The sequence below is a fragment of the Saimiri boliviensis genome, chromosome X (genome assembly GCF_048565385.1).
Source record: "Saimiri boliviensis isolate mSaiBol1 chromosome X, mSaiBol1.pri, whole genome shotgun sequence".
Classification (NCBI taxonomy): Eukaryota; Metazoa; Chordata; class Mammalia; order Primates; family Cebidae; genus Saimiri; species Saimiri boliviensis.
Window position 1 is genome coordinate 44,950,889 of NC_133470.1, and position 26,305 is coordinate 44,977,193.

The following is a 26,305-nucleotide window of genomic DNA, read 5'->3' on the forward strand; positions in this document are numbered from 1 at the left end:
CCTGCCCATGAATCCCTATCCTCGAACACCTCACACAAAAGGAATACCTCTCCTTAGGAAAAAAGACCCCTACCCTCAATCCTGTAAAAGAATCCCACCCAGATAGAGGAAACCAAGGACTGACACTGTAGCACAGATCAGCAAACTATGGCATTCAATCCAAAGCCAGATTGTAGGCTGTTTTACATTTTTAAAAGGTTTTTTTTTTTTTTTTAAAGAGAAAAAAAAGAAAAATGCCACTGAGACCGTATGTGGCTTGCAAAGCCTAACATGTTTACTCTGTCTCTTTATAGAAAGTTTGCTGACCCCTGCTCCACAGGAACCTCTCTTCTGATCCAACAGAAAAATGGGCCTTGACCCTTTGCAAGACTCCCTACCCTATTATGTTCCAGGTATCACAACTCTAGAATTTGTGTGTGTTATCATTGTATATGTTTTCTTTGGTGAGTGTAGGAGTTTAAAGGTCTTAGGTCTGCAACTCTTTTGCGCTGAGACAAAAGATAGGTTCAGGTAGGAGGAGTGAAGGGGAACTGGCATCTTCAAGAGGATCGGAGGGCACAGCTACTGGGCGGTGAGACCGTCAATCTGTCAGTCTGCCATGCTGAACCCCCGGACTGCGAACTGCTTATCTCTCCGGTTCCAGCTTACAGCCCGGTAGGAAATGGTGGAGAACGAGAGAGGGAGATTAAGACAAACCGGCCTCCTGCAGAGCTGACCTTTAGACTGGGAGTGGGAGTTGCGAGGGAGGGGGTTCCCAAGGACAGCTCCCCCGACTCCCCAGGCACACAGGCACTTTCTATTACTGCTTGGGAGCAGTGGTTACCCGTCGGAGGGGGCAGATAGGGAGAGCTGCTGCCCATGAGAAACTCCCCTCCTTGAGTCCATTCTGGCCCTGGGCTCTATTATTATCACAACTTTCCAGATGAGGAAACGAAGCACAGAGCTGCTCAGTAACTTGCCCAAGGTCACATGGTTAAGCCCCATAACCTCAGTTTCCTTATCTGCAAAGCAGCCTTAATAATGGGAACTACCTCATAGAATTGTGGTTTACAACGATGCCTGTCACATACTTGCTATCATTACCATTCCCTGCCCCCACTAAGAATATCACCCAGAATATTGCGGCAAAATATTAATAGCTAACATTTGGCGAGTGCTTCCTGTGTACCACCGTACTGAATACTAACTCGGAAAATCCTCACAACATTTAGCATCGTCACCACGCCTATTTTGGCCGCCACCAGCCAACGTCCAGCGGCAACCTCGCTCTCGGCCCAGCCACAACTAGCCCGCACGCGCTACGTCATCAAGGCGAGTCGCGCGGGAAGCCGCGGAGGAGAGGGAAGAAGCCCTTCCTAATTCCCGCGCTTCCTTGCTTGCTCTCGCGACACCGCTGGCCAGGCGGGCTCCTAAGTGACTGGACGGGGACGGAGGGGCGGCGGCTATGGTATACAGGACCACAGCGGCGGTAATCGAGGGCGGGGAGAGCTTGCGCCTCAGCCCGGTCGCGAATCAGCGGCGCGCGCCTTTTACGTAGGCACAGTACAGTGACGTAGCACGCCGACGCACCGCACCGCCTTCTGTGAGATCGCGAGAGGTGTGGCTCGCGCGAGGGGCGCGGCCTTGAGGCAAGATCCCTTCCGAAGGCGGGATCTGGGCGGGCAGTCGAGAGACCAGGCCCAATGGAAAAGAAAGGCCCGGGCACTCGCGTCCCCACGGGTCGCCAAGAACTTGGCAGAGCGAGCCAAGGGCGGAGTTTGAGAAAGGGGTTGCGCTCAGTGAGTGGAGCGCCGAGGACTGGCCGCGTCGACAGCGGAGGCGGGAAGGGGGTGGAGGCCGACTGAAGGCGCCTCAGGACTGGCTGAAGGGGCTTAGCGAAACGTTAGCGGTCCGGTCCGGGCAGGGGGTGGAGCTGGTGGAAGGAACGGGGCAGTCCCCTGAGGAGCGGGGCTGGTTGAAACGCTAGGGGCGGGATCTGGCAGAGTGGAAGGTACCGGTCCGGCCCGATAAGGGGTGGAGTTAAGTGAATCGTTAAGGGTGGAGTTGAGGCTGGGGCCGGGCCGGGGCCGGGGCCGGGGCGGGCTGAGTGAAAAGGTGTGATTATCCCGGGAGATAGGCCGAAAGGGCAGGTTCGTGAAGGAATGGGGTCTGGGCCGGGCTTAGAGGGTCTGGGAATGGGGCTTGGGAGAGTGGAAGGGGTGGTGATTGGTTGGAAAGGGCGGGCCGTAAAACGGATGGAGTGAGCCCGTGGGCTCATTGCTCAGTGAAAGGGCAAGACCGGAGAAAGAATCATGTAAAAGGGGTGGAGTCTAGTGGACCGGGCGGGGCCAGGTGGAATGGCCACCTGAGTGGAGGGAGAAGGCCTGAGAGAGGCGGAGTTTGGAAGGGCTGTAGAGAAAAAGATCGCTTAAGGAATGGAATCTAATAGAGGGGGCGGAGTCCTCTGGGCACACTTGCCCCTTCACACACCCACACCCCTCCCCAGAACCGAGACAGGGGCGAAGCCTCCTCAGCTATGACCTCAACCGGCCAGGATTCCACCACAACCAGGCAGCGAAGAAGTAGGCAGAACCCCCAGTCGTCCCCTCAGGACTCCAGTGTCACTTCGGTGAGGCCCTAGACCCGCCCTGATGAGGGGGAGAGGGATCAAGCTGGCCATGCCCTGGACTCTGACCCTTCTCTCTGATTCGCAGAAGCGAAACATTAAAAAGGGAGCCGTTCCCCGCTCCATCCCCAATCTAGCAGAGGTAAAGAAAAAAGGCAAAATGAAGAAGCTCGGCCAAGCAATCGAAGAAGACCTAATCGTGGGACTGCAGGGGATGGTGAGCAGGGCCTGGCTGCAATGTAGCCTTGTATGACAATCAAAAGCCAAAGGTCCCCCACCCTGGACAGTTTAGGATGTTCCTTCTGACTCAAGGCCTAAAATGGATCTGTGTCTCCTTTTTTTCCTCTGCAGGATCTGAACCTTGAGGCTGAAGCACTGGCTGGCACTGGCTTGGTGTTGGATGAGCAGCTAAATGAATTCCATTGCCTCTGGGATGACAGGTGAGGCTGGAACTTCCAGGCTGTCTCCAAACCACAAAAATACACACACTTAGAGCCCATTAGCAAGAACAAATCCTTTCTTACCCCATCCTGGATACTGGAAGCAGATGATTTGGGGAGGTAGGGCTCACACTTGAAAGGGTTTTTCTATGTAGCCAACAAACATTTATTGAGTGCCTACTGTGTGCCGAGAGTTAGTGATACAAATGTACCAAACAACAGACAGGGTCCCTTCTCTGGGAACTGATTGGGGAGTAGGAGGGCAGATCCTTATACAGCCAACAGTGGTATGAGGTGTTTAATGAAGACAGATTTAAGACCAGAGGGATTCAAGGGTGTGTAATAGAGGATCCTAGACTAGTATCCGGGCTTCTCAGGAGCCTTTCTAGAGGAAAAGACCTCCCATTTGCTTTACTTTTCAAAAGGAATCATCAAATCTTTTTGATTGTATGTTAAATTATATTCACCATTTGGCCTCAACTCACCACCTCCACTGCCACCATCATCATCACTCACCGAGACTTGCAGAAGCCTCCTCCCTGGTCCCCTGCTTCCAGCTTTGCCTTATTGTCTGTTCACAAAGCAACGTAAAAAAATATGTATGAGTTAATATTGTCTTTGTTTAAATACTTTAAGGAGGCCGGGTGTGGTGGCTCACACCTGGAATCCCAGCACTTTGGGAGGCCAAGGCAGGTGGAGCGCCTGCCTTATCAGGAGTTTAAGAGCAGTCTGACCAACATGGTGAAATGCCGTCTCTACTAAAAATACAAAAATTAGCTGGGTGTAGTGGCACACACCTGTAATCCCAGCTACTAGGGAGGGTGAGGCAGGAGAATCACTTGAACCCAGGAGGTGGAGGTCACATGAGCAGAAATCATGCCATTGCACTCCAGCTGGGGGCAACAAGAGCAAAACTCTGTCTCAAAAAAAAAAAAAAAAAAAAAAATTTAAGGCAAATCATTACCCTCAAAGTAAAGTCCATATTCTTCATCCTGGCCTCAAAGGTTCCACATGATCTGGCTCCACATCAGTTTGTGACTTCATCAGCCGATCCTCCTCACCGACACTTGTCCCCTTGTTCTTCCAACATATCAGGCACCCTCTTGCCTCTAGTCTGTACCCTGGCCAACCCCTTTCCCAGAGATTCCTTTCTATCTTCTTCTCTTCCAGTTACCTTTCACATCCCAATGAGACTTTCTCAAAGAGGATTTTGCCTGGCCAAACCCTACCCCAATACCTGATCTTATTTTCCTAGCCCATGACATTGTATGCTAAAATTGTCATACGTGTGTGTTTACCAATTAATATCTATATCCCTTATTCCAACCTAAGACTAACTATGGCAAAAGACTTCTTTTATGGAATACCTATTTACTATCTATTGAGGAGCTCGGGATACAGCATTAGACAAAACAAAAGCCCGTGCCTTCAGGGAAAAGGGGGAAGACAGACAATAAATAAACAAAGGTAGCCCCTCAAGTCTGTAATCCCAGCACTTTGGGAAGCCGAGGTGGGCGGATCACCTGAGGTCAGGAGTTCAAGACCAGCCTGACCAACATGGAGAAACCCCGTCTCTACTAAAAATACAAAATTAGTCGGGCATGGTGGCACATTCCTGTAATCTCAGCTACTTGGGAGGATGAGGCAGGAGAATCGCTTGAACCCAGGAGGTGGAGGTTGTGGTGAGCCGTGAGCCAAGATCACGCCATTGCACTCCAGCCTGTGCAACGAGCACAAAACTCTGTCTCAAAAAAAAAAAAAAAAAAAAAAAGTAAATGATACACTGTGTTTGAAAGAGCAGTGTTATGGAGAAGCAGTAAAGGGAGGGTAGTAAGAGAAAGTACAGTGGAAGGGACTTCAATTTTAAATAGGATGGTCAGGGAAGGCCTCACTGACATTTGAGCAGGGATCTGAAGAGCTGAGGGAATAAGCCACGAAGACAGTTGGGAGAAGGGTGTTCTAGGTGGTGGGGCAGCTAGAGTAAAGTTCTAGGGCTGGCTGAAGAGTATTTGGTTCAACTGAGGACCAGGAAAGAGACCAGTGTAGGTGAAGCAAAGCAAAGGAGAGAGAGGGGGGTAGGAGACGTGGTCAGAGAGGTGATGGAGGACAGATTGTTTAGGGCCTTCTGGGCATGGGGAAGACTTTGGCTTTTATTCAGAATGGGATGGGAGCCTTGGAGAGACATGAACTGTTAAGGGTTTCAACCAGTGTCTGGCTGCCATGCACAGAAAGGACTGTTGAGGGAGTGAGGGGCAAAGCAGGGAGGCCCAGGAGATGCCGCCACAGCCCAGGCAGGAGGGTATGGTAGTAGTGGTGGTGGTGAAGAGAGGGCCACACTCCTGAGCCAGTGGGAGGCAGGACTGACACCACAGTTTTAGGGTGAGTAGCTGTGGATCGGTAGATATGGGGAGAACAGATGTGCTCTCCAGGATCCCCATGCATATGTGACTATGTCTCCATCTCCCCAGCTTCCCGGAAGGCCCTGAGCGGCTCCATGCCATCAAGGAGCAACTGATCCAGGAGGGCCTCCTAGATCGCTGTGTATCCTTTCAGGTAAGGCCCCCAAGCCAACACACTGGGTAGAGGGCAGGGACCTGACCTGACCAGGGCACAGCCCATGCCTTAACCCTTTATCCCCGCTTTATTCCTCACGTCTTCCCAGGCCCGGTTTGCTGAAAAGGAAGAGCTGATGTTGGTTCACAGGTGAAGGCTTGGGAACTTTGTAGGGATGGGGAGGAGCCTGCCCTGGACAAACCAGGGCAAGCTGAATGCTTTGGGAAGGAATGTCATGGTCTCTGCGGCCAGCATTGGGCAAGTCACTGAGCCTCTCTGAATCTATGTCATCACCTGTAACAAGGGGACCAGTAAACATAAGTTCCTCAGGAGAGTTCAGTGTGTGTCAAGTGCTTAGAACAGGGCCTGATGTATCGTCAGCTCATGGTAAGCTATTACGGTTATCATGATCTGATTATGTGAACAGATGGTGGATGTGTGGACAGAGTGATCGGGGGTTCCCCCAGAAACTGCAGGAACCCAGATTTAGACGCCTGGTGCTGTATGGCTTGAGGAAAGCTAGCTTGGCAGAGGGGGTATCTGAGCTGAGCTTTCAGAGGATAAAAAAAGTCAGATGAAGAGGGTGGCTGAAGGAAGGGAAGAACAACAGCTGGACCAGTGTGGCCAAAGGCCTTAAAGTAGGATTTGGTGTGGCTAGAGCAGGGGAACAGAGAGTATTACTGGAACTGAGGCAGGCTAGGCAAGAAACAGAATGTGTCTTGTATCTCACTATTCCTTCAGGTTGACAGTTGGGGGAGCCGATCCCTAATTTGACCAGGGGTTTGGTGTATGGATGGCTCAGCTGGGGAAGAGATAGGGCCCTGAATCTCATCCCCAATCTGTGTCTAGCCTAGAATATATTGATCTGATGGAAACAACCCAGTACATGAAGGAGGGAGAACTCCGCGTCCTAGCAGACACCTATGACTCAGTTTATCTTCATCCGGTATGGAAGAGAACTGTGGGGGCAGGGAATGGTGGCAATCCTGGGGTCCCCCATCCCCATGCCCACCCCACCCTGGGGGAAGCAACTTAGTGGATAGGGCTGTTCTCTCCCTCACTCCCTCTCTGGCTCCCCACTGTCTCTCCAGAACTCATACTCCTGTGCCTGCCTGGCCACTGGCTCTGTCCTCAGGCTGGTGGATGCGGTCCTAGGGGCTGAAATCCGGAATGGCATGGCCATCATTAGGTATGACTCTCCAGCATTTGACTTTCTACATTCTTTTAAAGTTCTTCCTTCAAGTGTAAAATGTATTAATATGGGTAATTATTCATGTGATTCAAAAATTGAGAGGTACAAAAGATAATATAATAAAAAGTTTGTCTCCCATCCTTGTCACCCAGACACCTGCCTCCTCTTGTGGGAGGTAGTCATTGGAACCAGTGACTCATGTATCCTCCCACAAAGTCTTATTCAAGAAATAAATAGCATATTTCATTGATTATAAGGTGTACATTTTTTCATATCTGTAACATCTTGAAATCCAGATGCATCTTAAAAACAGTGACATCTCAGAATTCCATTGGCAGTATTTTCTGCTTTGTTGTTGGCACGTAAAATCATGGTACATCTTATCATCATTGGCATCCCAGAACTGATGAAATGCGAAACCCTTTCTCCTCCCTCCCCTATTTTTAACCACAAATGGTAGTAACATGACATACTCACTTAATGCCGTCTTTTCACTTACACATCTTGGAAAACTTTCTCTAACAATATGTAGCTTGGAGCCTGGTAGAATGCCATTGTGTAAATGCACTCTATGTTAATCAGTCCCCGACTGATGGGCATTTTGATTCTCCCCAGTCATTTGCCATTTCAAAAAAAATGCTACAGCAAACATGCTAGTACCATTATAAAAATAAAATATTATTTTATACGAACATAAAATTAAAATGTTATTTCACCTGTTTTAAAATGCAGGGTTGTGGGCTAAGTTCCTGCAACAGAATGACTGGCTATGAGAATGTATGCATTGATCATTTTAATGAACATTTTCAAATCTCCTTTGGAGACAGAGCAGTAGATTGGCAGGGGGTGAGAGTTCGAAGGCCTCTATTACTCGATTCCTGGCAGATTTTTAGGCATCAGCATTAAAGGAATTGGTGGTCCAGGATTAGAGAGCAGGCGATAGACTGTCTCTGCGGAGGAGGACCCCACCACACACCCCAGTCTGTGACTTTCTTGTCCTGCCCAGGCCTCCTGGACATCACGCCCAACACAGTCTTATGGATGGCTATTGCATGTTCAACCACGTGGCTGTGGCAGCCCGCTATGCTCAACAGAAACACCGCATCCGGAGGTCAGCAACAGAGGGCAGATGTGATGGGGGTGGCATGGGGTTGGGTGTCCTGGTCTGGGCTCTTCCCCTAGATTCACTTTGATCCCCTTCCACAGAGTCCCCTCTCTCTCCTGCTCTTAGGGTCCTTATCGTGGATTGGGATGTGCACCATGGTCAAGGAACACAGTTCACCTTCGACCAGGACCCCAGGTATACCCCAAGTCCCACCTAGGTGCTAGATTTTAAGCCACCTCTCACCCTTACAGACCCAGCCAGAAAGGGTCCAGAGGGAGGGAAAAGCACTCACATTCATGGGGTCTATCCTGGGATCAGGATCTGTGCTATTCTCTGTGTCTGCTGTCTCTCCTGATCTCACTCTGAGGCAGGGACTGTTGGGTTCCCCATTTTACAGATGGGGGATTGAGGCTTATAGGTTAAGAGGTCACACAGAGAAGAACTGGGAGTAATGGGATTTGACCCACAAATATTTGACCCGCAAATATTTGAAGATTTTATTCACTGATTTATCCTTGAATTGGAATGAACCTCAAATTACTGCTTTATTTTTTCTGATTAGGATAATACTTTAAAATGTTTGTTTATCCTGTCAGTAGATAATAAAAAATATTATCTATAAATAACAATGTATTTGTTTAAAAAAAATCAAATAATACATAAGTATCTGAAGTAGTGAGTCTCCTCTGATTTCCATTACCTCAAAAATAATTATTGACAGTTTAGGTTATATCCTTACAGATTTTTTCTGTGGATGTATGAATATTTATTATTATCACTAACCACAGACTACCTAATGGAATAATTCTCCACATGTTTTTCAACAACTTGCTTTATTAATTTAACAGCATATCTGTGACACCTCCATGTTAGTACCTCTAAAAGCATATTGTTCTTTGTAGTATTCAATTTTATGACTGTACCTCTAGTTATTTAACCCCAGGACATTTAAGATGCTTCCCAGTTTTTGCTATTACAGGCACTTCTACTGTGAATAGTAAATATATAATTCTGCACTTCTCTGAGTCTGTCTGTAGGATGAATTTTTAACAGTGGATTGCTTGGGTCAGAGGGTCAGCATGCTTTAAAGTCTGGTATACAATGCCAGAGTTCCCTCCAGGAGGGGACCAGCTTATCCTTCCTGCAGAAAGTTATCAAGCAAGTCCTTCTCAGTAGGGGACATTACTAAATACAGGTTGAATATCCCTCATGTGAAGTGCTTGGAACCAGAAGTATTTCAGATTTCAGAGTTTTTCAGATCTTGAAATATTTATATTATACTTAGTGGTTCAGCATCCCTAATCTGAAAACCTAAAATCCAGAATACCCTAATGAGCATTTCCTTTGAGTGTCATGTAGGCCTTCAAAAAGTTTAGGATTTTAGGGCTGGGCACGGTAGCTCACACCTGTAGTCCCAGCACTTTGGGAGGCTGAGGTGGGCAGATCACCTGAGGTCAGGAGTTTGAGATCAACTTGGCCAACATGGTGAAACCTTGTCTCTACAAAAATACAAAAAAAAATTAGCCCGGTGTGGTGGCACACACTTGTATTTCCAGCTACTGAGGAGGCTGAGGCAGGAGAACCGCAAGGTAGGAGAATCGCTTGAACTGAGGAGGCGGAGGTTGCAGTGAGCCAAGATCATGCCACTGCATTCCAGCCTGTGTGACAGACCGAGACTTCATATAAAAAAAAAAAAAAGTTTAGTTCCTGAGCAGGATGTCTCTAAAATTAAAAAAAAAAAAAAAAAGTTTAGGACTTTGGAGCATTTCAGACATCTAGATTAGGGATGTTCAACCTGTAGTAGTTGTTTTATCTAGGCTTCTACCCAGCTGACTACAGGGAATTCACTTTTTCCCCATAGATACTGAGTTCCTGTGACCCCTTATCCAATTTAGGTTGGTTGTTCTCTAGACGTTGCTTTATTATTTTCCAGCATTCAGTGTTGCTGACAGGTGTCTGCTTTCAATTCTTTCCAAGTATTCTACTTTCCTCTCTGCAAGGTTATCTTGGGTGTTTTTTGTTTTTTGTTTTTTCTTTTTTTAGACAGGATATTACTTTGTCACCCAGGCTGGAGTATATAGCATGATCATAGCCCACTGTAACCTCAAACTCCTGGGCTCAAGCAGTCCTCCTGCCTCGGCCTCCCATGTAGCTAGGACAGCAGGCATGTGCCACCACACCTAGCTAATTTTTTAAATTATTTGTAGAGATAGGATCTCACTATGTTGCCCAGACTGGTCTCGAACTCTGGACCTCAAGTGTCCTCCCACTGCAGCCTCCCAAAGCACAGGGATTACAGGCATAAGCCTGTACCTAGCCTTGATGTTCTAAACTTTTACCCTGACCCTTTCACTCTGATTAGTAGAAGGTAGACATTTAAACTCTGCTTAGTAGTAGGTAGACATTTTACACCTGAAGATTCATGCTTTTCTTTTTCGTGTGTGTGACAGAGCCTCACTCTCTCTCCCAGGCTGGAGTGCAGTGGTGCAATCTCAGCTTACTGCAATCTCCGACTCCTGGATTCAAGCAATTCTCCTGCGTCAGCCTCCTGAGTAGCTGGGACTACAGGCATGTGCCACTGCGCCTGGCTAATTTTTGTATTTTTAGTAGAAACGGGGTTTCACTATATTGGCCAGGCTGCCCTTGAACTCCTGACCTTGTGATCCGCCCACCTCAGCCTCCCAAAGTGCTGAGATTACAGACATGAGCTACCGTGCCCAGCCAATTCATGCTTTTCTTAAATTTTTGGAAATTGTCTTCTATTAGATCCTTTATAATTTCTTTGTTTTTTCTGTCCTCTTTCTAGGACTTGTCTTAGTCAGATGTTAGACTTCCTGGGTTGATCCTCTACATCTCTCTCTTTTTTAAGACAAGGTCTTGCCCTGTTGCCAAGGCTGGAGTAGAATGACACAAATATGACTCACTGCAGCCTCAACCTCCCGGGCTTAAGCAATCCTCTTACCTCAGCCTCCTGAGTAGCTGGGACCACAGTTGCACACCACCATACCCAGCTATTTTTTTATCTTTTGTAAAGATGGGGTTTCACCATGTTGCCTAGGCTTCTTATTTTTTTTTATTTTTTATTTTTTTTAATGGAGTTTCGCTTTTGTTACCCAGGCTGGAGTGCAATGGCGCGATCTCGGCTCACCGCAACCTCTGCCTCCTGGGTTCAGGCAATTCTCCTGCCTCAGCCTCCTGAGTACCTGGGATTACAGGCATGTGCCACCATGCCCAGCTAATTTTTTGTATTTTTAGTAGAGACGGGGTTTCACCATGTTGACCAGGATGGTCTCAATCTCTCGACCTCGTGATCCACCCGCCTCGGCCTCCCAAAGTGCTGGGATTACAGGCTTGAGCCACCGCGCCCGGCATGGCTTCTTATTTTTTATCTCGTGTTTTCTGTCTCTTTTCTTTTGCTGTGTCCTGGGAGATTTTGTCAACTTTATCTTTAAACCCTTCTGTTGAATTATGTATTTAGATACTCTTTTAAACTCCAAAGCACTTTTTTCCTCTTCGTTTCTATGCCTTCTCATTTCTGATCTTGTTTTTATACAGTATGAATGGAAGTGCTGGCCAGGCGCCATGGCTTATGCCTGTTATCCCAGCACTTTGGGAGGCCGAGGTGGGCAGATCACTTGAGGTCAGGAGTTCGAGACCAGCCTGGCCAACATGGTGAAACCCCATCTCTACTAAAATTACAAAAATTAGCTGGGCGTGGTTGTGCACTCCTATAATCCTAGCTACTTAGGAGGCTGAGGCAGGAGAATCGCTTGAACCTGGGAGACAGGTTGCAATGAGCCAAGATCCTGCCACTGCATTCCAGCCTGGGCGATAAAGCGAGACCCTGTCTCAAAAAAAAAAAAAAAAAAAAAAAATAGGAAGTGCTTTAAGTTTCTTCTGTTGTCTGAATTATGTCTCTTCATTCCGAGGCTGGTTGAATTATTTTTTCTTGGTCCTTCTCTTTTGTGCTGGTGGTTTTCCTCAAATGTCTGGCCATCTTTGTTTGGCTTTTTAAACCCAAGAATGAAGGCTCATTGTAAGGGGCCTGTCAGAGGACTACTCTGCTGCGGTGTTTGTGGGTCTGTTTTTCTGAAAGGCATTTCCTCAGAATAGGGACAGAGAATGTCCACTGACAGGTTGCAACTTTAGCAAGTGTGGGTAAGGACCCAGGCATTAGATGGGATCCTGCCAGATGTTAGATCAAAGAAGGCCTCTTCTTTGGGGTAACATCTCTTTTTTCCCTCAGCCTTGTCAAAGGTGTGTCTGTTTTCCAGTCTAGCTTTGGGCTTTGTTGGTCATCCTTACTGTTTTACTGTGGTTTTATACTTTTAATTTTATTTTAATGTTTTAGACTTCATTAATTTTTCAGTTTTTATCTTTATTAATTTTTTTCTCCTGTGTTCTTTTTTTTGTTCACTTCTGGCTTCTGGAATTGAATGCTTCAACATTTATCAACTCATCTGCCAATCTCATTTCATCTATACCTGTACACACTGCTCTCTTCCTGTTTTCCTTCAAGGCTAATCCCAGATACCACATAATTTCTTCTGTAAATATTCCAGAATGCATCTCTAAAACATAAGAACACTTTTTTTTTTTTTTTTTTTTTTTTGAGACGGAGTTTCGCTCTTGTTACCCAGGCTGGAGTGCAATGGCGTGATCTCGGCTCACCGCAACCTCTGCCTCCTGGGCTCAGGCAATTCTCCTGCCTCAGCCTCCTGAGTAGCTGGGATTACAGGCACGCGTCACCACGCCCAGCTAATTTTTTGTATTTTTAGTAGAGACGGGGTTTCACCATGTTGACCAGGATGGTCTCGATCTCTCGACCTCGTGATCCACCCGCCTCGGCCTCCCAAAGTGCTGGGATTACAGGCTTGAGCCACCGCGCCCGACCACATAAGTACACTTTTAAAGAAAAGCATTACCTAAGTATCATACCTGAAAATTAACAAGAATTATTTTTGTAATCTGCCTAGGCTCTGTCATCCAAATATCATTTATGATATTTGGATATCATCCTTTAATATCATTAATCATTCTTTTTGTTTGAATAAATGCATAGGAGGCTATAGCTGTGTGTTCTTTTGTGGGTGCACTATTTTTTTTTTTTTTTTTTGAGATAGAGTTTCACTCTTGTTGCCCAGGCTAGAGTGTAGTGGCACAATCTTGGCTCACCACAACCTCCACCTCCTGGGTTCAACCGATTCTCCTGCCACAGCCTCCCAAGTAGCTGGGATTGCAGGCATGTGCCACCATGCCTGACTAATTTTGTATTTTTTTTTTTTTTTTTTTTTTTTTTTTTTTTTTTTGAGACGGAGTTTCACTCTTGTTACCCAGACTGGAGTGCAATGGCGCGATCTCGGCTCACCGCAACCTCCGCCTCCTGGGTTCAGGCAATTCTTCTGCCTCAGCCTCCTGAGTAGCTGGGATTATAGGCACGCACCACCATGCCCAGCTAATTTTTTGTATTTTTAGTAGAGACGGGGTTTCACCATGTTGACCAGGTTGGTCTCGATCACTCGACCTCGTGATCCACCCGCCTCGGCCTCCTAAAGTGCTGGGATTACAGGCTTGAGCCACCGCGCCCGGCCTAATTTTGTATTTTTAATAGAGATGGGGTTTTTCCATGTTGGTCAGGCTGGTCTTGAACTCCTAACCTCAGGTGATCCACCTACCGCAGCTTCCCAAAGTCCTGGGATTACAGGCATGAGCCACTGCACCCAGCCTGTGGGTACATTATTGACTACACACACAGATGTAAAACACTGTGAATATATTCAGTACATTGTTCCTTATGAACAAAAATATATAAACAAACAAAAAAAAGCATGTCCATGCCCTTGGGTCTCCCAGCTCCACATCTCTGTCTCTGAACTCCAGCAGCAGGGAGACAAACTAGGCAGTCCTTAAAATGCTGTTGTGAAGACAAGGAAAACAGATGATCTAAAACTAAGTAGTTAAAAGAAACAAGTGACTGGTGCATTGGTGATTCAGTGAATTGGCTCTTCAGAAGGGGTTTTGTGTGCATTGACCTGGATCTGTACTGGGTTTCTCTAGGAGGGAAACCTCAGGTTATTTTTGGTGTCCCCTTCTCAGCATGAGACAGAGCACCCTGGGGTCCCTGGAATCTCAAATTCTACTTTCTAGAAATTCACTGAAGTCTCTTATTCTCTGACATCCTTTCTTCCACTCTTTTTGGGTTGCTGTTTATTTACAATATCTTTACTGTACTTTGATGGGGGTGGTAGGAAGGTGAGGAGGTAAACCCATACTATCAATCCACCATTTAATTTTAAGGTGTGTGAACTTATTTTAAAATTCCCTTCTATTTCTTTATAAACTTAGCTTCCTTGAGTGCTGGTTCTGCTCTTTGTTAACTTTGATGGCTCTCTTTTAGAGTCAGCTTTCTTCAGATCTTTTCTTTATTCCTGTCTTCCCCTGATGATAATTTTTTCTTTTTTTTTTTTTTTTTTTTTTTTTAATTGAGACAGAGTCACACTCTGTTCACCCAGGCTAGAGTGCAGTGGCCCCGTCTTGGCTCATTGCAACCTCTGCCTCTCGAGTTCAAGCGATTTTCCTCCCTCTGCCTCCCAAGGAGCTGGGATTACAGGCGCACACCACCATGCCCAGAAAATTTTTTGCTATTTTTATTAGAGATAGGGTTTCACCATGTTGGCCAGACTGGTCTCGAACTCCTGGCCTCAAGTGATCTAACCACCTTGGCCTCCCAAAGTGCTGGGATTACAGGTGTAAGCCACTGCGCCTGGCCCCCTGTTCATAATTTTTTGTCCTACTGTGCTTCTCTTTCTCTTGTGATTAACTTACTAAAAGTTTAGAATCAAGATTTATCTATCAATATCAAAAATAAAACAATCATCCTCCACCCACTCAAGATCAGAGCTTTTGCATGTTTTTATTCCCCAATTCTAAGATCTTTTCCCTCAATTTTAAGAATCTTTTTATATCACTTGCATTAAATTTTACAACTACGTTATCAACACATTAAAATGTGATTCTTAAGTTTGTCTAGATTCATCGCATACCACTATTTCTTGGATTTCCTTAAAAAAGCTGCCTTGGATCCTCTCTGGAACAAGGCAGGGGGTAAATGACCAGATAGAAGGATAGATAGATGATAGATTATTTGTTTTGCTTTCCACAGTCAGAATTAAGCCCTCCCATGGCCCCTTGCTGGGCTTTCTGTCAAAGCATATGCACTGCATCTTTTCAGTATCTGTTTTGCGTGTTGATCTCACCCCTCTTAAGTGCTTGCTGTCTCACCTGTAAAATAAAAGAAGTAGTAGAGGTGGCCTGTAAGGCACTGGGGAGAGGGAACTGCCCTCTCACTGGCCTCATGGCAGCCCCAGCCAGTACCCCCTCTCCAGTTCCACCCACAGAAGCAAGTCTCACCCCTACCCCCCAGGTCTCTCCACTTCCTTCTAGAGAATCACCCAGCTCCCGCAGCCTGGCTTGAGGTTCTTTTCAGCCTTAGCTGGCTCCCCCCAGCTAAAAGCCCCATGCTCCATTTGAGCCTCCAGTGTCACAGGGTTTGACCTGCTGTTACTGCCTTTGTCATAGGGGCAGGTGGTGGGCGAACATGATCTAGAGTACCCCAGAGAGTCAGGAGCCCCCAGGATCTGGGATAAACCCTAGAGCTGAGCCTGAAATTGGGTGGGCACTGAGGGGGCAGTGATATTTGCTGAGGGAAAGGTTCTGGTGAGAGACTAAGTGAATGAGTGAATGAGGTAATGGATAAATAAGGGGAAGAATGAGTAAATGGTAAGATGGATAAATTGGTGACTGAATATAAGGGTAAATAAATAGAAGAATGGATTCATGTATTACATATGAATGGGGAAATTAATGAATGACAGAATGAATGAGTGGTTGAATGGGGAATTGAGTGGTAGAGGAAACTAGCTACTGTTGGGCTGAGGGTGTCTATGGGGATTGACTCTTCTCCAACTCTCTTACCTCTTTTTCTTCTGCCCCCAGTGTCCTCTATTTCTCCATCCACCGCTACGAGCAGGGTAGGTTCTGGCCCCACCTGAAGGCCTCTAACTGGTCCACCACAGGTTTTGGCCAAGGCCAAGGATATACCATCAATGTGCCTTGGAACCAGGTCGGTATCCACTTACCCTCTGCCCCCAAAGTGAGGCCCAGCCCCACCCTTCTGCCTTCGGCTCAGGGTAGATGGCTGAACATCCCCCGTCACACTTCTGTGTCTGCAGGTGGGGATGCGGGATGCTGACTACATTGCTGCTTTCCTGCACGTCCTGCTGCCAGTTGCCCTTGAGGTCCTGGGGGTCTGGGATGTGTTGAGGGGAGGAGAGGCCTTGAAAGTTGGGCCATGAGAGCAGGTAGCCTCATGGAGTACATTCCCTCCTCAGTTCCAGCCTCAGCTGGTCCTGGTGGCTGCTGGATTTGATGCCCTGCAAGGGGACCCCAAGGTAAGGCAGGCTCCCTGGGGCAGCAGGTGGGCTGCATGGAGCCAGGCTGACCCTCCATGTCCCCCCAGGGTGAGATGGCCGCCACTCCAGCAGGGTTCGCCCAGCTAACCCACCTGCTCATGGGTCTGGCAGGAGGCAAGCTGATCCTGTCTCTGGAGGTGAGTGACTCACCTTTGTCCCTCAGCCTGTGGATCCTGGAGGGCTTAAGAACGAAGCTTTCAAGTCCAACAGGAGTTCCTGGCCCAGCATTTCACTTACTAGCTGGACAACCTTGCATAAGTCACTTCACTTCTTTGTGTCTCCGCTTTCCTTCTGTAAAACAAGCATAATAATGGTAATCATCTCATATCATTGTCCAGTGAATTCAATGAGGCCCCCTTCTAAGTTCCTTGTTGCTTGACATTTGGTATGCACTCTCTTATTATTATCATTATTATTATTATTCCCTGGTCATTTCTGGTCCTTTACTGACCCCCCTTCACAACTCCTTCCCCCAGGGTGGCTACAACCTCCGTGCCCTGGCTGAAGGTGTCAGTGCTTCGCTTCACACCCTTCTGGGAGATCCTTGCCCCATGCTGGAGTCCCCTGGTGCCCCCTGCCGGAGGTGAGCCCAGGTGGAGGAGGGGAAAGCGGGAGCCTCACTGCCCATGCACGTTCCTTTGCATCATATTTTCTACCTGTCCTGCCCTGCAGTGCCCAGGCTTCAGTTTCCTGTGCCCTGGAAGCCCTTGAGCCCTTCTGGGAGGTTCTTGTGAGATCAAGTAGGAAGTGGGGAGTGGGCTTGGTGGGGGCGGGCATGGGATGAGCCCTGGGGGAGACTGTCTTCAGACTTCCTCTGACTTTCCTAGACCACCTTGGTGAGAGAGGGTCAGGCCCTCTGTCTCCCTGGGCCCTGGTTTCAGACCTCCCACCCTTTTTCTGTTTGGGTCACCTGAGTTCCGGAGTATGACGGGAATTCAGATTGAGAGGGTAGGATGAATGTGGCCTCCCCCTTGTAGCTGATACCGTGGAAGGGGACAACGTGGAGGAGGACAATGTAGAGGAGAACGAAGATGAAGGACCCTGGGAGCCCCCAGTGCTTCCAATCCTGACATGGCCGGTGCTACAGTTTCGCACAGGGCTGGTCTATGACCAGAGTATGATGAATCACTGCAACTTGTGGGACAGGTAGGGAGTTGGAGGGCTGGATGAGTAGGTGTTGGGGGGTTCCTCCCTCTCAGGCACTAAGCCCCTACCTCTGGTTCTCCCACCACTAGCCACCACCCTGAGGTACCCCAGCGCATCTTGCGGATCATGTGCCGTCTAGAGGAGCTGGGACTTGCTGGGCGCTGCCTCACCTTGCCACCGCGCCCCGCCACAGAGGCTGAGCTGTTCACCTGCCACAGGTCAGACCCCAGTACCTAGGGTGAGTGGGTTCCCAGGACTGTGGAGGAGGTCTCAGGGATTGGAGCTTGGGGTTCCCCCCAACCGGGAGCTTGAGAGGAGCTGAAGTTCCTGTCTTGGGGGTGGGGTTCAGGAAGGGGACGGACCCTCCTCACCATCCTACTGGTGCTCCTCTCTGTGCCTCCAGTGCTGAGTATATAGCTCGTCTCCGGGCCACAGAGAAGATGAAAACCCGGGAGCTGCACCGGGAGAGTTCCAACTTTGACTCCATCTACATCTGCCCCAGCACCTTTGCCTGTGCACAGCTTGCCACTGGTGCTGCCTGCCGCCTGGTGGAGGCTGTGCTCTCAGGAGAGGTGCGTTCTCTGTGGGCTGGGGAGAGGAGGACCTGAGGGAGAATAGAGAAAAAGGGTCACCTGCTGTTTCTGAATGCTCTGAGAGAGTCAAGCATGGCCTGAGGAAAGGGGCCATGGGGAAGGGCACGAGAAGGGGCAAGCCTAGAGGCTGGGGGCATAATGGAGGGAACTGGAGAAAGGGAAGGGAAGGGTGGCCAAGTACAGTGGCTCACGCCTATAATCCTAGCAATTTCAGAAGCCAAGGTGAGCTCAAGAAGTCAAGGCTGCAGTGAGCCATGACTGTGCCACTGCACTCAAGCCTGGGCGACAGACTGAGACCCTGTGTCAAAAAAAAAGGTGGGGAAGAAAGGAAGGAGGACAAGCTTGAGGGCAGGCTGTCCAATCTTAGCACCCTGCTGCTCCCTAGGTTCTGAATGGTGCTGCTGTGGTGCGTCCCCCAGGACACCATGCGGAGCAGGACGCAGCTTGCGGTTTTTGCTTTTTCAACTCTGTGGCTGTGGCTGCTCGCCATGCCCAGGCTATCAGTGGGCATGCCCTGCGGTAAGGACTCCCTGGGGACCCCCAAATCCTGATCCTTGTGGAGACCTGGAAGCTCCCCCCAGCCCATTGCTTACTTATCATACCCCATGGTCCAGCTCCTAGGACTTCCCCAGAAAGAAGTAAGGGTGCAACCCTTACCCAGAGAAGGACCAAGGATGGAGCCTCTCAGTGCTTATTTAGATAGGGCCCCCAGATCGTGTCACCCTGGTGCTTATAAAACAGGATCCAGGTCTGGGCACAGTGGCTCACGCCTGTAATCCCAGCACTTTGAGAGGCCGAGGCAGGTGGATCACCTGAGGTTGGGAATTCAAGACCAGCCTGACCAACATGGAGAAACCCCGTCTCTACTAAAAATACAAAAATTAGCCGGGCGTGGTGGTGCATGCCTGTAATCCCAGCTACTCAGGAGGCTGAAGTAGGAGAATCGCTTGAACCTGGAAGGCAAAGGTTGTGGTTGAACTGAGATCATGCCATTGCACTCCAGCCTGGGCAATAAGAGCGAAACTACCTCTCAAACAAACAAACACCAGGATCCAGGGTCCCACCCCAGCATTTCTGGCCTATAGAAGCTGTCTCGACAGAACCCAGGTCCAAGCTCCTGATGCATACTCCAGAAGACCCAGGACTCAGCCCCCAGCATTAGCTGCCCGAGGCCCAGGTCCAGTTCCCTAGCGATGACCCAAAAGAGCCCAAGGTCCAGCCCCAAGCACTTGGTCAGGTCTATGAGGCAGCCCTTGGGACCCCAGGATCATACTTTTCTCCTTAACTGACAGGACTCAGGGTCCTGTCACTCAGCACTAAATATATCTGCAGACCCCAGGAGTCTAGCCCAGCCCTCTTCCACGGGGTGAGTATCCTAGGTTACTGAGCTTCTGCCTCCTACCCAGGATCCTGATCGTGGATTGGGATGTCCACCATGGTAATGGAACTCAGCACATGTTTGAGGACGATCCCAGGTAAGATGCTGCAGTCAGGGGCTGTGGTGTGGTCAGGGAGATGGGTGAGCACCTCAGGAGTACTGGAGCCCCTAACCAGCTATGGCCCCCTTCCCACCCCCTCCCCGGCAGTGTACTGTATGTGTCCCTGCACCGCTACGATCATGGCACCTTCTTCCCCATGGGAGATGAGGGTGCCAGCAGCCAGATCGGCCGGGCTGCAGGCACAGGCTTCACCGTCAACGTGGCATGGAATGGGCCCCGCATAGGTGATGCTGACTACCTAGCTGCCTGGCATCGCCTGGTGCTTCCTATCGCATACGAGGTAAAGCTCAGGATAGATCTCAGGATGTATGTGACACGCCTGTGCAGATGGCAGCCTGGGCCTGCCTCCTCGGCATGTGTGCATCTGACTGCCAGGTGGCTGATCATATGAGACAGCCCGAGGGTGACTAATGAGGCTACTGGGGCAGTTGATGACTGTGATCACCTTGTGTGTTTGTCTGACTGCACAGGTGGCTGTACATGACTGCCTTCTCTGTGTGACACTGTGTGAGTGACTGTCTTGCCTGTGTGTGTGAGGGCCTTCTGGCTATGCAGCAGAGGCCCGTGTCCTGGCTGGATCTGTGTTGTATATGTGTGCTATCACAAGTGCTTTAGTATGTGTGTGCAATTCTGTGCAGGTGGGTATTTCTCACTACCTTTTCTCTGTGCGATGGGTGTGATATTGTATGTCACTAAATGCAGCCATCTCTGTGACAGCCTGTATGGGACCCTCTGGATGTGGAGAGCTGTGTGTGACAGCAGTCACTGTCTGACTGACTGCCCTGGCTGTTTGTGTGTGTGTCTCTGACTGGGAGGTAGCTGCCTTCCCTCTGTGTGAGCTGGGGGGGTCAGTGGCTTGTGTATGGCTGACTCTGGGAGGAAGTGGGAGGAGGTGTGAGCACCGCTCTGTCACCAGGTGCCAGTGTACATCTTTGGATCTGCACGTGCATCTGACTACGCATGGGTGGCCAGGACAGCCTTCTGTGTGTGTAACTGTATGTGCAAGCGACCAGCTCTTGTGGACACACCAGAGTGCATATGGCTGTTGTGGCTGTGTGGTGATGGCATGTGTATGATTGTGACTGTGCAGGATGGCTGTGGGTTATTGTCCTCTTTAAGAAACTATGTATGTGTGTGCATGACTAGTGCAGATATGTAGTACTGGTCTGTATGGGACTGTCTGTGTGACAGTAGGTGTGGCTTTGTGTGACCATCTTCTCTGTGTGTGGTGCTTGCATTGCCATCTTCTGTTATGGAAGTGTGCGAGCACCTCTCTTTAGCACTATGTATATAAAACCCTGTATCTTGTGTATGTGTGTCCCACGTTTGACCCTGGGGTGTGTGTGTGAGGACATGTCTCTGTCTCTCCGTTTCTCATGTCAGTCTCTTGACATCTGAGTCTGGTCTCATGACTGTCTCATGTCCCCATCTGTCCATTTTTGCCATCTCCATGTCTCTAAATCTGCATCTGTTTCTTCTATCTCTGAGTCTGTATTTCTTTTCTTCCTCTTCATTTTCAGTCTCTGCTTTTGCATCTCCCAGTCTCCAGGCCCTGTGTCTCCATCTCTCTGACTTGCATCTCCATGTCTTCTTCATTTGTCCTTTTCTCCATGTGTCTGGGTCACCATCACTTACTGCCTACCAAAAGCCCTTACCCTCATGCTTATATGTCTCTTCTTTCCCTGCCTTAGTTTAACCCAGAACTGGTGCTGGTCTCAGCTGGCTTTGACGCTGCACGGGGGGACCCGCTGGGGGGCTGCCAGGTGTCACCTGAGGGTTACGCCCACCTCACCCACCTGCTGATGGGCCTTGCCAGTGGCCGCATTATCCTTATCCTAGAGGTAACTCTCTCTTGGTACCTTTTGCCACAGTGGGAGGGTAGTTTGGGAATCTTGGCACTATCATTCAGGATGGTTTCCTGAAATCTCCTTTAAGTGTCCCCGCCTGGGATTGTTGACACATACTGGGTAGTAATAATAAGAATAACAGCAACATTAACAGCTTTGAGTGCTCACTATGTGCAAAGCACTCTTCTGAGCACTTCATGTATCTTATTCATTTAGTTACTTGGCAAAGCAGCCTTATGAGGTAGGGTTAGCTTACCTCATTATTTTCCCCTCTCAAGATCAGGGAAACTGAGGCACAAAGAGGTGTGATGACTAGATGACTAAAATAAATGTGCCTGAGATGGCACATTTACTGATGGCAGAACCAGGATTTGAACCCAATACAACGTGGCTCCAGGGTTTGTGTTTATTACTATTACCTGAACTGCATCTAACAAGTTCCTGGGACAAAGAAAATTCACTGACCTTTGTTAAGTGACTCAGTATCCGCATACCCCGTGCCTCAGTTTCCTCATCTTTATGAGGCTGGCTAATCATGGAGGAATGCCTGGCATATGGTAAATGCTGGATCTGGTAGATCTGTTTTTTTCTTTTTTTTTTTTTTTTTTTTATCGAGGCAGAGTCTCGCTCTGTCACCCAGGCTGGAGTGCAATGGCACAATCTCAACTCACTGCAGCCTCCACCTCCCAGGTTCAAATGATCCCCCCACCTCAGCCTCCTGAGTAGCTGGGATTACAGGTACTCACCACCACGCCTGGCTAGTTTTTGTATTTTTAGTAGAGATGGGGTTTCACAATGTTGGCCAGGCTGGTCTTGAGCTCCTGGCCTCAATAAATCCACCCACCTCAGCCTTGCAGAATGCTGGAATTACAAGTGTGAGCCACCACACCTGGCCCCTGGTTACTGTTATGCATTGTTCAGATACTAACCTGCTCAGCAACCTCCTGTGCTATTATTTTCACTGCTTTACAGATGAGGAAAATAAGTCACAGAGAAATTAAGTGGCTTGCAAAAAATCCCACTTACTGTGTGCCCAGTACTGTTTGTGACAGGGCATGGTGGGAGTTAAAAACACAGATGACTCCCATCAGAGAGCCAAAGTTCAAACCCCAATGCTGCCTCTCAGCTGTTAGGACCTCAGACAAGTCATCTAGCCACTCCAAGCCTCAGTTTTTTGGTTTTTTTTTTTTTTTTTTTTGAGATGGAGTCTCGCTCTGTCACCCAGGCTGCAGTGCAATAGTGCGATCTCACCTCACTGCAACCTCCACCTCCCTGGTTCAAGCAATTCCCCTGCCTCAGCCTCCGGAGTAGCTGGGATTACAGGTGCACACCACCACACCCAGCTAAGTTTCTTGTATTTTCAGTAGAGACAGGGTTTCACCATGTTGGCCAGGCTGGTCTCGAACTCCTGACCTCAGGCAATCTGCCCTCCTCAGCCTCCCAAAGTACTGGGATTACAGGCATAAGCCACTGCGTCCAGCCTTTTGCCTCATTTTGTCTGTAAAAAGAATAGCAACTGGGATTCCTCTAGAGTGTAAAGAAAGTCAGAACAGGAGTCCATATGGAGAGAGAGTCAGTTGTTCCTATACTAGATTGGGGCACGGGCTTTTGTATGGGTTCACAGCAAGCATCTCATGCAGGTCAGATCAGTGATTACTGTATGATGTGAGGCCAGGGGTTCCTGGATAGTGTGAAGACGGATTTCTGTATGGCATGAAGGCAAGTTCTGGTATAGATTGAGCGCCTGTGGTTGTGAGGATTGAGTTAATATGCATGAAGTACTTAAAATCGGGTCTGGCACAGAGCAAACACTTAATAAATAATGTCAGCTATTACTAATGGTTTTATCAGTATTGTTATCTTGCACTTTACATCACAATTTACTCCCCACAACAACCACCTTACACAGCGGGTGCCGCCCATCTTACAGGTGTGGGTTCTGTTCACTTGTTCCCAGTACTCCCCACTCCCTCTCCAGACTTGCAGGGCTCAGTTGGGAGGATTGGCAAGGCAGGACATGTTGCTTTCCAGATTCCTCAGTGAACCCCCACCATGCCTTTCCCTTCTCTTGTCCTTAACAAAGGGTGGCTATAACCTGACATCCATCTCAGAGTCCATGGCTGCCTGCACTCGCTCCCTCCTTGGAGACCCACCACCCCTGCTGACCCTGCCACGGCCCCCACTATCAGGGGCCCTGGCCTCAATCACTGAGACCATCCAAGTCCATCGCAGATACTGGCGCAGCTTACGGGTCATGAGTGAGTGGAACTGGGGACCATGGGGGGAACTCGGGGAAGGAGGGGGCTGGGGAACAGGGATTAGAGGCAGGAAGGGGGACAGCACCCACACTCAAGGATCTCCTTCCTGGTTCCAGAGGTAGAAGACAAAGAGGGACCCTCCAGTTCTAAGCTGATCACCAAGAAGGCACCCCAACCAGCCAAACCTACGTTAGCTGAGCAGATGCTCACACGAGAAAAGAAGGTTCTGGAAGCAAGCATGGGGAAGGCCATCTCGCTGTCTAGGGAAGAGTCCACTGCAGACCAGATTAAGTCAGAGACAGCTGTGGTGGCAGTCACTCAGGACCAGTCCTCAGAGGCAGCCATGGGGGGAGCCACACCGGCCCAGACCATCTCCAAGGCAGCCATTGGGGGAGCCATGCTGGGCCAGACCACCTCAGAGGAGGCTGTCGGGGGAGCCACTCCGGACCACACCACCTCAGAGGAAACTGTGGGAGGAGCCACTCTGGACCAGACCACCTCAGAGGATGCTGTTAGGGGAGCCACTCTGGCCCAGACTACCTCAGAGGCTGTAGGAGGAGCTACACTGGCCCAGACCACCTCAGAGGCAGCCATGGAGGGAGCCACACTGGACCAGACTACGTCAGAGGAAGCTCTAGGGGGCACCGAGCTGATCCAAACTCCTCTAACCTTGAGCACAGACCACCAGAGGCCCCCAACGTCACCTGTGCAGGGAACTACACCCCAGATACCTCCCAGTACACTGATTGGGAGTCTCAGGACCTTGGAGCTAGGCAGCGAATCTCAGGTAAGGCCCACCACACCCAGGTAGGGGCAAGAAGGGGCAAGAATCTGACTTCTCTGATACATCTCTTCTGCATGTCCAGGGGGCCCTAGAATCTCAAGCCCCAGGAGAGGAGAACCTACTAGGAGAGGCAGCTGGAGGTCAGGACATGGCTGATTCGATGCTGATGCAGGGATCTAAGGGCCTCACTGATCAGGTGAGCTCAGGGAGAGGCTGGAACTTTGGCTTCCTTCTCTGGCCCATTTGTGTCTCCAGGTAGGAGCATGTGATGTATAAACATATAATGAGGAGATGGGGTCCTCAGCTCACTCAGTTTTGCCCACCCACTCCAGGCCATATTTTATGCTGTGACACCACTGCCCTGGTGTCCCCATTTGGTGGCAGTATGCCCCATACCTGCAGCAGGCCTGGACGTGACCCAACCTTGTGGGGACTGTGGAACAATCCAAGAGAATTGGGTGTGTCTCTCTTGCTATCAGGTACAGAGCAGAGGAAGGGGATGGGGCGGAGGTTGGCCTAGGAGCAAACTGCAGGGGGGTGCTGACCCCCACCTGATACACCCGCAAACTCAGGTCTACTGTGGTCGTTACATCAATGCCCACATGCTCCGACACCATGGAAACTCTGGACACCCACTGGTCCTCAGCTACGTCGACCTGTCGACCTGGTGTTACTACTGTCAGGCCTATGTCCACCACCAGGTGAGCCCTGGGTAGACCCTTCAACACGTGCACACTCACCCCACTCACACACACTCCTTCTGTGATTGCGTAAAGGGAGACCACAGACCCCTCTGCATGGCTGCCTCGTGTGATTATTTTGTGTGGGGCGGGGGCTGTGGGATAGTCCAGAAGACCGAGTGGTTGAGGGCTGGAGTCGGGGCAGTCTTGCAGCTCAGGTAGAGGGGTCCTTACTCTCTCTCACCTGCCCTATTTTTGTCTCCTCCTCAGGCCCTCCTAGATGTGAAGAACATCGCCCACCAGAACAAGTTTGGGGAGGATATGCCCCACCCATACTAAGCCCCAGAATACGCTCCCTCTTCACCTTCTGAGGCCCACAATAGACCAGCTGTAGCTCTTTCCAGTCTGTACCTTGGATGAGGGGTAGCCTCCCACTGCATCCCATCTTGAATATCCTTTGCATCTCCCCAAGAGTGCTTATTTAAGTGTTAATATGTTTAAGAGAACTGCGATGATTGTGGATCTCCCCCTGCCTATTGCCTGCTTGAGGGGCACCACTACTCCAGCCCATAAGGAAAGGGGGACAGCTCAGTGGCCCCACGAGGGAGCTGATATCACGAGGATAACATTGGCGGGAGGGGAGTTAACTGGCAGGCATGGCAAGGTTGCATATATAATAAAGTACAAGCTGTTACAAAACCTGGAGAAAGCCTTTTGACTTTGAGCAGGTGGAGAACTCTACATCCCTGGCCAGCAGAGCCGATGAATAATGAAGATATGAGGGAGTGGGTCTCCATCAGGTCAATCCCCTAACCAGCCGTTGCCCCCAAAAAACTAACTGAAAATAGAGCAGCCATCTTGACTGGCTCCACTGGCGATGAAATGGTAGAATCCATGAGAAAGTGGGTGCTTGCCTTAGAAATAGGGGCCTTACAGCCAGTCCCAGCCACACCCACACCCTAGGCTGAGAAGGCCAGAAAACTAGTAGGAAGTATCCTCACCAGACCTGTTTTCCCACCTGTGTCATTTGCCTGACTGGGGATGTGGGGAGGTCCAGGTTTAACTTGAATGTGGTGGTCATGGTAGCTTCTTGGCAGAAGGGGTGCCTGCCATTGACCAGAGGTGGGAAATT

At 49.3% G+C, this 26,305-nt stretch overlaps 1 protein-coding gene across 6 annotated transcripts; it reads left to right on the forward strand.

The window, feature by feature from the left end:
• The first annotated feature begins 1,573 nt into the window (after nt 1-1,573).
• Nucleotides 1,574-25,872, forward strand: HDAC6 (histone deacetylase 6). 6 transcript variants are annotated; one of them, XM_074392237.1, is made up of 29 exons: nt 1,574-1,597; nt 2,486-2,608; nt 2,694-2,822; nt 2,957-3,045; nt 5,514-5,598; nt 5,708-5,748; nt 6,448-6,544; nt 6,690-6,787; nt 7,797-7,901; nt 8,022-8,090; nt 15,891-16,017; nt 16,127-16,192; nt 16,286-16,345; nt 16,414-16,503; nt 16,843-16,949; nt 17,039-17,106; nt 17,344-17,512; nt 17,602-17,730; nt 17,916-18,084; nt 18,491-18,624; nt 19,512-19,580; nt 19,692-19,884; nt 21,296-21,445; nt 23,535-23,709; nt 23,826-24,496; nt 24,576-24,689; nt 24,826-24,972; nt 25,066-25,194; nt 25,444-25,872. In XM_074392237.1, the coding sequence occupies exons 2-29, from the start codon at nt 2,516-2,518 to the stop codon at nt 25,510-25,512; spliced, it is 3,642 nt and encodes a 1,213-aa protein (XP_074248338.1). In that variant the 5' UTR covers nt 1,574-1,597; nt 2,486-2,515; the 3' UTR covers nt 25,513-25,872. The 6 variants fall into 6 exon arrangements, with proteins under 6 accessions (XP_074248338.1, XP_010348502.1, XP_074248339.1 ...); XM_010350200.3 differs by lacking the exon at nt 1,574-1,597 and adding an exon at nt 1,651-1,778; XM_074392238.1 differs by lacking the exon at nt 1,574-1,597 and adding an exon at nt 1,787-1,888.
• Nucleotides 25,873-26,305: the final 433 nt, after the last annotated feature.

Coding starts and splice junctions, on each gene's coding strand:
- HDAC6 (XM_010350200.3), top strand. CDS start 1,683: ATGGAAAAGAAAGGCCCGGGCACTCGCGTCCCCACGGGTCGCCAAGAA. Junction 19,885..21,295: donor TGCTTCCTATCGCATACGAG/GTAAAGCTCAGG, acceptor TCCCTGCCTTAG/TTTAACCCAGAACTGGTGCT. Junction 23,710..23,825: donor GCGCAGCTTACGGGTCATGA/GTGAGTGGAACT, acceptor TCCTGGTTCCAG/AGGTAGAAGACAAAGAGGGA.